General features: G+C 36.9%; 1 protein-coding gene across 2 annotated transcripts in view; it reads right to left on the bottom strand.

The window, feature by feature from the left end:
• Nucleotides 1-5,117: 5,117 nt before the first annotated feature.
• Nucleotides 5,118-10,004, bottom strand: part of LOC107707026 (Krueppel-like factor 15) — a 10,036-nt gene continuing 5,149 nt past the window's right edge. For both annotated transcript variants that reach the window (XM_016510898.1, XM_016510897.1), the window contains exon 3: nucleotides 5,118-7,428. In XM_016510898.1, the coding sequence (XP_016366384.1) occupies nucleotides 7,235-7,428 (194 nt within the window). In that variant the 3' untranslated portion in view covers nucleotides 5,118-7,234. The remainder of the gene's footprint in view (nucleotides 7,429-10,004) is intronic.

Below are 10,004 nucleotides of genomic sequence, written 5' to 3'. Positions count from 1 at the left end.
ACCTAGGGTAGTCTATAAATGACCTCCCAATTTGTGCAACTGGTTAGGGCAGATCTGTCGGTTCCACAACCAACACATTTCTTGAGTCATATACCTTTTGGTAATTTCAAGTGTGGTAGCTGTCAACAATGTAATTTTACGTATAAAACGCAAACTTTTAATCTGGATTTATACTTTGAATACTTTATCTCCTAATGGTCTCAATGAAGATTTTGACATTCGCCCCTTTAATTATTTATTATAGTGATTTAGATGGTAAGATTTACCACGTTATATTATGCTTTCATTTTTTGTTTTGGATGTATTTTTTGCATTTTGGTATTTTCTTTGGTGTAATTTTGAACATTTTGCAGTCAGGTATTTAGTGAAATGTATTTGTGCTTGTAATTTATTGCTGCTCTCACTTTTATGTGATTTTGCTTTTTGCCCTTTTCTTACATGATTTGTTGATTGCCCTGCCTTTCTTTTTTTGTGTGTGTGTGATTTTTGGCATAAAAGAAAAATCAATAATTTTTGACCCATACAATGTATTTTTGGCTATTGCTACAAATATACCACAGCGACTTACGACTGGTTTTGTGCTCCAGGGTCACAAATATTTATTCTGTGCAGTAAATATAATACAGCATTATATCCAGTTCATCCAAATACTAAGTTTTAGGTTTTTTTAAAGCAGTCTCTAATGCTCACCAAGGCTGCATTTATTTGATTCATTTGATTTCTATTTTAATATATATATTAAAATATAATTTATTTCTGTGATTGCAAAGATGACTTTTCAGCAGATATCACTCCAGTTTTCAGTGTCACATGAGTTGTGCTGTTTAATATTTTTCTGGAAACCGCGATACATTTTTGTCAAGGATATTTTGATAAATAGAAAGTTCAAAAGAACTTTGTTTATTTAAATTAGAAATCTTTTGTGCATGTAAAAGACTTTCGGCCTACTTTCACTTTTGATAAACCTAATGCACCCTTTTTGACTAAAAGTATTTATTTCTTTAAAAAAAAAATCATACTGACCTCAGATGTTTGAAGAGTAGTGTATATAGCACTGATGTAAGACATTAGACAGGGTTTTCCCATGCTGTTTGACATCTTCTATTGTGTTGCTGTCCTTTCCCTTCAGCAATCAATTGTCTTTCTTTTGAACTGTGAAAAAAAAGGCTACACAGTTAACAAATGCACTTTTGTTATCAGACTTGTACTCGCCAGGGAAAGGAATGGCTGCCAAGGTTTGAGGCCTGACTACATTTTTGAAGCTTAATGGTTTTGTTCCTTAAACTTAGTGTGTTTTATACTGTGTAAGAGATGCTCCCATCATCCCTTCAGACTAACAGTAAATTAGCATGGACAGTTTTATTTCCGGAAGAAAAGAATGTGTCTCAGGTTGGAAACAGAGGAGAGATGAGCTGCCAACATCTCCTCCATTTCTTCAAGATGTTTCTAGACTGAGACCTTGATGAAGAGATCAAGTTTATATACATTTATATTCCTTAGACTAGGATCTAAAATCCTGAGCCCTCCTGCAAGATAAAATGAATCCCGCTCACATGAAGTTTGGATATGACTACATGAAAGCGGAATAACTGAGAGCCTTCAGAAAACTGACCGCAGTAACAATGTTCAAATCTGGGTTTTATTATCTGGGATGAATCTGATGGTAATGTTGCGGTCAGAAGTTCGATTGAGAATCCTACAAATGTTCACCACAAAGCTGTGAGCTATTATGAAATCCTGTGCAGAGGGAATAAAAGCAAGGCAATATGTGCAGGAATATTCATAAATCATCTCACACATGTATGCCAGTAAGTGGTTTTTCAAACTAAAGCTGTCAGTTTCTAATGGGAATTAAACATGCACTGGTTTCTCATTGTCAGTGGAGACATTCCATTCAAGGAGAATGGTTAAAAAAAGCATTTTAATATTTAATATTATTTAAATATTAATTTAAATAATTAATTAATTAGTTCTAATAATAATTAATAAGTTCTATTTAAAAATTCTATTTAAAAACATAAGTTCATACGATGGAGTATTTTTAATAAATTAAAAAAAAATCAATTAAAAATATAATTATTATTATAAAAATATTACTATTTGATAAAATAATTTAAAAATTATTATAACTTTTCTTTAAAAAAATTAGTTAATATTATTACTGTTAATTAATAAATAATAAATATTTTATTTTAAAACATTTTTACATGTACAGTCAGTCAAATGTTGTTGCTGAATATTATATTATAGAAATTATGTTACTGAAATATTATATTACAGATTTATGTATATATTACAGAAATAATAATATTTGATATATTTATTAAAAGTTATAATAAACTTATATTTAAAAATATTAGTTATAATATTAGTGGGATGGAGTACTTTTTAAATATTTTAAAGGAGTATATAAATTTTTACATACATTTCAAATAAAAAATTTTAATTGATCTTTGTTCGTGAATTTCGGTTTCACCATCAAACCATTTTTTTACCTCGAAAAATGGCAATAAAAAGGAAGTGACGTCATTTGAGCTGAGAGTTCAATATTTAAAAGTTCAAAGTTTGTTAGCTTTTCATATTCATCTAATGAAAATGACAGGATGCCATAACCGTGATACCAGAAAGAACTGGCAATTTGATTTGAAATGCTCCACCTTGTCCCAACATTTTCATTTTGCAAAGTGCAATTCATTAACACTTAAAGGGTTAGTTCACCCAAAAATGAAAATTCTGTCATTAATTACTCACCCTCGTGTTGTTCCAAACCCGTAAGATCTTCGTTCATCTTCGGAACACAATTTAAGATATTTTTGATGAAATCTGAGGGCTCTCTGACCCTCCCATAGACAGCAAGGTAACTACCACGTTCAAGGTCCAGAAAAGTACCAAGATGATCGACAAAGCAGTCTGTGTGACATCAGTGGTTCAACTGGAAAGTTACGAAGCTACGAGAATATTTTTTTGTGCAAAGAATACAAAAATAACGACTTTATTCCACATTTTCGTCTCTACTGCATCACTTTGGACACGCATTCAGGACAGTACTATGACGCGAGCGTGTGGCAGCACAGACCCAGATCCGGCGTGATGACGTCAACCTTGGAAAATGTGGAATAAAGTCGATATTTTAGTTTTCTTTGCGCAAAAAAGTATTCTCGTAGCTTCGTAACTTTACAGTTGAACCACTGATGTCACACGGACTACTTTGTCGATCATCTTGGTACTTTTCTGGACCTTGAACGTGGTAGTTACCTTGCTGTCTGGGAGGGTCAGAGAGCCCTCAGATTTCATCAAAAATATCTTAAATTGTGTTCCGAAGATGAACGACGGCCTTACGGGTTTCGAACAACACAAGGGTGAGTAATTAATGACAGAATTTTCATTTTTGGGTGAACTAACCCTTTAAAAGACGTTTACTATCGAACAGAACATTTAAAATCGTACAGAAATTGACCAAATGGAAAATGCAGCCTTATCCAGGTTTCACCGAATGCCTCATTTGTAAACAGCTGCATTTAATTGTTAACAGAATAAGTCACCGCATCACTTCCTGTGACCCGTCATTCGCTTGACCTAAAGTTACCTTGGTGGCATGACAGATGGATCTACTCTTTCCAACAACAGCAAATGCTCCAAAAATAAATCTGTCAAACGACTGGAAGACCATTGCGTTTCCACAAGCACAGCGAGAGCCGGAGAGCTGAGGAAATATAGTTCCCTAAACAACAGCAAGTGTTGAAGCCACCATGGGAAGACTGATTGATAGCTTTAAACTGAAATGAATTCATAAAACACATTCATTTAATAAGTTGCCAGGATAGTATAATAAATCAAACTGCTGCTGTTAAAAATAGAATAGGCTTACATGAAAGAAACAAAACTGCGTTAATTACTGCAAATGATACACTGAAAGTCAATCCCTTACTATGAATCTGAATATGGCAGTTCATAGTAAACAACCCTCCTCAAAGACCCCGAATGTTTCCTCATAGCCCATCTGAGCTGTATGATATGCAGCAAGTTTCTACTTGAAGAAAAAATGTAGAATGAAGAAAAAATGTTGAGTTTTCAAGAAGCAAATCTGGAGCCATCCAGACAGGACTGCCGTTTATGGTCAAGCAGGTCCAAGATCATGTTAGCTAACGTCTGGAGATCTTGGCAGTAGACTGAGGATCTAACAGATGGCCATAAAAAGTATATCACTTCACTGCATTCTTCTCTTCTTGACTCCCTCCTCTCATCTTTAGGAGTGCCACATGTGCTCGGGGGCTTGTGAAGGGAGCAACATAAATTGTAGTCGTCAGCCATAAACGTCAGGGCCCTTCACAAGCATCATGCTCAATATGTCTTATCCAGGGTGACTCAGCATAAACAAGCATAAGCACGAGAGTTTTAGACTGGACTCCTGTACTATTGGTTGTTGTTCCTGTTGGAGCTGCGGTTTATAGGTTAGTGCATGTTCTGATCTGCTTATGTTGCAGACACAGGTTCAAGCCTGGCCTACATAGAGTCAATAAACACTATTACATTATAATTCAGTTATAAACCATTATAATTAAGTGTTTTGAAAACATAATATATTTATTAGTATTTAACTTAATATATTTGAGAACTATTATATATAAAATATTTATTGAAAAAAATATATCCAAAATAATAAATCTATTATATTTTCTACATGCCTGGATATATATGGATATGTTTGCTTTCTTTCTTTAGGAAGTGAGTGGTTTCAGTGTAGGATTTGGAATTATAAGGCACAATACCCCTTACATAGTATTTTAAATTGGTACGACTATAATTAGACATCACTGGTATGAGACCATCAGTCATTCCAAGACAATACGAATACATGAGCGACACACTGCAAGCGCAACTATTTAATTCAATTACTCTACAAGACTCACTGGTGCAGTTCAAACTGGAAATAGAAAACCTTGCATTAATACAGTGCATAACTACGTTTTTGCATTCGCATAAAATCAATGTAGCTAGAAGCTTTTGCATTCACATCCGAAGCTATTGCATAAAACATTTTAGCACCTGTAAAAAAAATACAAACAAGACAACACAAAAACAAGTTCTTATTTTCAATTTATTTGTAAATGCATCTGATGTATATCAAGAAAAATATATAATATTTATATATATATATATATATATTGAATTGTTATTATGTACATTGGTTTACATTTTACAGGGGACATTTATACAATCAAAGACGTGAGCCACGTCAGTAGAAGAATATCCGGTACTCTGGTAATATCTGATCCAACGACATTTTGTACAAAGTCTGTACATACAGTATACATACATTCAACGTTGGCCATATGCACCAGTTTCACCAAGAATTTCATGTAGACGGCAAGGAATGCAACGCTAACAGTACGCAACCTCCGCCTGGGTGTCTGTGTTACTTGTGATGTATTTTTAATAACTTTTAAATGAGTGGGGCTTTAAAAGAACCAATCACGCATGGCTACCTCTTTCAGAGAGCAACAAAAACATGTCTGGAGAGATCCTCCATGGCACTGGTTTGTATGTTAAGCAGGCACAAACAGCTGCAAAACATCCATATACTGTATGCATACAGATGTGTTTCCTTCATTCCTACAGGACTCATCTGGTCTGCGAGAGGTCTGAGTGGTTCTGGTTTCTTCTCATTCTGCAATATCTGATCTGAGATCGGATTTCCTGACCACAACAGTTGCTAAATATTATAAGCAGAGCAGCAAAACGATACCATAATCATTTCTACGCGTTCCTCCAAACCACAGTCAACTCATAGAGCAAGTAGAGAACCAGAAGAGATGAGTTCCTGTCATCACACTAAATGTGTGTTTATATATGTGAATGCATCTATAGGTGCCGGGCGGCTGTTGTGCCTGTTGGGGCAGTACAAAGAGCAATGAGTTGATTCATCACCTGAGGCACTCTGGGTAACGTTGTAGTTGTTTCCATTTGGGCTTTTGTTTAGGCAAAAACTGACTGTATAGAACAGATTGCATTGTCAAGCTTGTTCCAAAGCTCTCCTCAAAATCCAATCCAATTATACAACCCGGTATAATTTTGTTAAATATTAGCATTAACTATCAGTACCCCACTGGATATTACACGCATTCTTTAGCGAACACATAGTCAGCATGCCCTATCAGTAGTCAAGCTGTGTTCATGACTACAGTTCCCATGAAGAATGTCCTCTTTGAACTCCAGATGCGTCCCAGACTACATTTCCCAAGCAGGAGGATTTGACCTGCAAGCGTCCCCTGTACAGGAGCTCGCAGTTGAGACCAGTTAGCACCTTGCAATTCCAGTTTCTGTCATTCAAGCTCGTCTCGCAGAGACATTTTGGCAGATAGTCCCAGGTCAAAAGGACTGTTTGAGGCAGGTTAGAACAGGTTTGATCGTCTGTATTGACCTAGCTTAGCTATCAGCTTACTGACTTGTATTGTCGGATTTCTCAGATATGAAATGTGTTGCATTGCTGTCGAAAATATCTTCTAACCGCAAACACTTAACCACAGATGCCTTGGCCCCAGCTGCAAACATTTAGATTAGAGAAAGGCCCAGAAGGTATCTTGTTTTCATTTTTTATGATGAAAGCAACCAATGACAAAAAAATGAATGAATAAAGGTTTTGTATTATCAGCTAAAACATCAAGAAAAAATTCAATACTGATCAGAAGGCCCATTCACATAAGTCAAATGTGCTTGTTTTGACTTCCGTTGATTCGCTCTATGGTCTGTCCGAGAGGCGTTTCACAGTTTGCTAGCATACAACTGAAAGTCAAGAGGAAAAGCCTCTATGTTTGCCAATAGCTTATAATGGCACAGTCCTACCAATGATCAGTAGTTCAAATGAACCCGAGTTTTTTTGGTTTAGAGGAGCTAAACACGTTACGTTGACAAAAAGAAGCGACTTTACCGTGATTTTGAACAAGGAATGTTGATGACTGGCAGATACATCAACAATTCATACCTCAAAGCACAACAAAAAAATGCTTTGAACATTACGTTGCAAAAAAAAGACAATTGTTCTCGAAACATAGAAAACAATCATGAACGCCACAAAAATACAATCTACGAAGCTTGCAACAGCTGTGAGGCCGACGCGTCAAGTAACAGTTTCAGAACAAACTCTTCTTCAGTTCATCCGAGCCTCACGTAATAAATTATCACAGTACCACAAATGAATCTGTCTTTCTCTCTTTCTTCTGTTTGTTCATTCTTTCTATCTGGCGGGAGGTTGTGTGGGGTCAGTGTGCAGTGCGCGCTGTCCTGCTGCTTCGTGGAAAGCGATGGACTTTGATGTGTTTGGACAGGTGATCGCTGCGGGCAAATTTCTTCTCGCAGACGGGGCACTGGTAGGGCTTAACTCCAGAGTGAGACCGGCGATGCCGTGACAGCTCGTCCGACCGGGAGAATCTGCAAGAAGAATCCAGAGATAAAGCCAGATATCAATGGTTGTGCACTGATCCAGTTCTTTTTTTTACTGTAAAGCTGCTTTGGAACAATAAGCATTGTGGAAAACGCACTACTTGGCTTTTTGGTTTCGTTGGTATTTTGTTTATGACTGTGTCTATAAAAAGCAGAGGGTCTAAATGCTTCAGTTACAGTTGTTTTGAAGTCAACATGGTCCTTATTTACTCTGTACATCTTGCTGGTAGGACTGTGCCATCTTGCTTGCTTCTCATCTTGCTCTTTGTAATCATTCATCTAGGTATACCAACTTATTCCACCTCTGAAACAACTATACTTTTCAACACCATTCTGCTGTTACGCCACTGTTTATCGATCCTGTGAATATCCATTCATGTTTTTCCTAGTTAAATATCTTATTTCATAAAGAAATACAAAAATGGAAGAAAAAAGTGTGATAAACTACATTTATCATTGACTTAAAGAAAACACGCAGTGCCTAAATGAGTCAATCATTGGATAAACAATGGAAATACATAATAGCGAGCAAAACAGGTCATAAATCAATGCCTATTTGGACAAGACAGCTCATTATTCACATTAATAAACCCTACTGCACGTCTTTTTGTTCCCTTATGTTTGGGATTTTGTAAGAGCAACCGTCACTGTGAAATCGGACAAAAGGTGAAAACAGTGCAAGAGTTACTGAGTAACAAAATGAAAAGCACTGAATCAGTGACAGTGAAATCTCTTTCACAGGCTTCGAGGCGACTACTCTGACACAGAGCGCATGCAACGTCAAATAAAACGGTCAAACAACTGCTCAGGGTCTTCACTACTGAGCAGCAAATGGGTTTGAGCTTGGAGCAGATCTAATGAGCAACTATATTTAACCCGATGCTTAACCCAGTGCTCAAGTTCCAAAAGAAGATTTGCTCCACATTCATGGCTGTTAATGTTTTCTGAAAGCAACCAGCAGAACAAAGACCTAGGAGAAGGAAAACTAACAGCTTGTTTTTAGAAAATATGGAAGCATTTTCCTTAACTCAATTTGCAGTTCTCTCTAACTCAAGTTATGCCATATACCCTGCACATAAAGTAATAGAGAGACTCCTGGGAAATTAGTTATATTATATCTCTGGTGTACAGATAACTGTCAGCTGTACACCTTTATACTACCAGTAGACATCTTACTCAATAATACGCATCTGAAGATACTAGTGTGTGCACCTCTGTTTGAAATGAGAAAACTGAGAGAACAAAGTCTTGCTCAACCCCATGCCACGGTTTCATATGAAGCCATAGGCGAGGTAGTATCTGTTTCTAATGTCCCGGGAACATGTGTATAGTATTTGCAAGGCTATAAAAACCAGTCTCTCTCTCTCTCGTGCTTGGCTTTTCTTCCACTTTTACAAAAAGCCTAGACAGGAACAGTACAGTTGTAGCTATGCTAACAGTAATGCACTAACTTTGTGCTGAATTTTTAAAATTCTCATTTTATAATCAAAAGAGAAGATATCACCATGTTAGGTAACGTAGCATATGCTTACTCTGATGCTAATTAAACCATCATGTTTTTTTGACTGGCAAAGTATCTCACGTTCTGAAATACCACATGTATGGTATTGCGAGCAAGTTTTTGAATATGTTGGGATGGGATGGACTAATTGTTGCCCTGGGGGATAGGATGGGACGGGGTGCCCCTCCTTGTTTGACGTCAGAGCTCACAAACAGAGCTGTTCTAGCACGCTCTAGAGCACATGCTATTAACTTCTATTCAAATGCGCACATTTTTGCATTTTGGTCGAAAAGTTATTCCTTTGCAACCAACTATAAGTATGCACTCAGCTTGATTCCACCTTGCAAATCTGTATTTTCCATTTCAAAACAAGACGAGTAAAACAATTTGGTTCACTCTCCTACACTCACATGTTGATACTGCAAACTGTATCAGTTCAAATAAAGCTTTTCATGCAGGTTTTGTCCTCTACTAACCTTTGTGTGCAAGTTATACAAAATATGTACTTCCTGGTTTGTTTCCAGGTGCATGGGCTTCTATGGGGAATAGCAAAGCACAGGACGTGAGTGCAAGGACGCTATCATCTAGACGCCAAGCCAACTAGTGTGTTTTCTAGTCAAGTACCATGTTTAAAGCTGTTGTGTGTGCTTTTAGGTCTAAGAAATTTCCAATATAAGTGTGAATATGGTTTTGTGTGTTTGTGTCACTTGGACAATTTTATTTGCGGAGTACCAAAGGAATGCTAAAAATGCTGGCAAAGCATTGCTGCAGCCAGGCTTGAGGCAGCCAATGGGGCATTCTTCTGTTGCTTTCTTCCCTACATCCATTTCCTGACAGTGTTCCGGAGACCTCAATCAGACTTACAGACTGCTGAAGATCAGTCACTGCCAACTGCTATCCAGAAGCAAGTTTAACCAAGGTCACTGATAACAACAGACCTCTCGAAACAGTAAGTCTTATCATACTTGACTGGAGGTCTCTTTCTTGGCAGCACTAAGCTGCCGTTCTGATATATATATATATATATATACAGATTCAGCTGGTATCACAGAAAATGCAGTTA

Source organism: Sinocyclocheilus rhinocerous, unplaced genomic scaffold (genome assembly GCF_001515625.1).
Source record: "Sinocyclocheilus rhinocerous isolate Xijiao unplaced genomic scaffold, SAMN03320098_v1.1 scaffold714, whole genome shotgun sequence".
Lineage (NCBI taxonomy): Eukaryota > Metazoa > Chordata > Actinopteri > Cypriniformes > Cyprinidae > Sinocyclocheilus > Sinocyclocheilus rhinocerous.
Note: the sequence above shows the minus strand (reverse complement) of the source record. Positions and strands in the feature narration are given on the sequence as shown.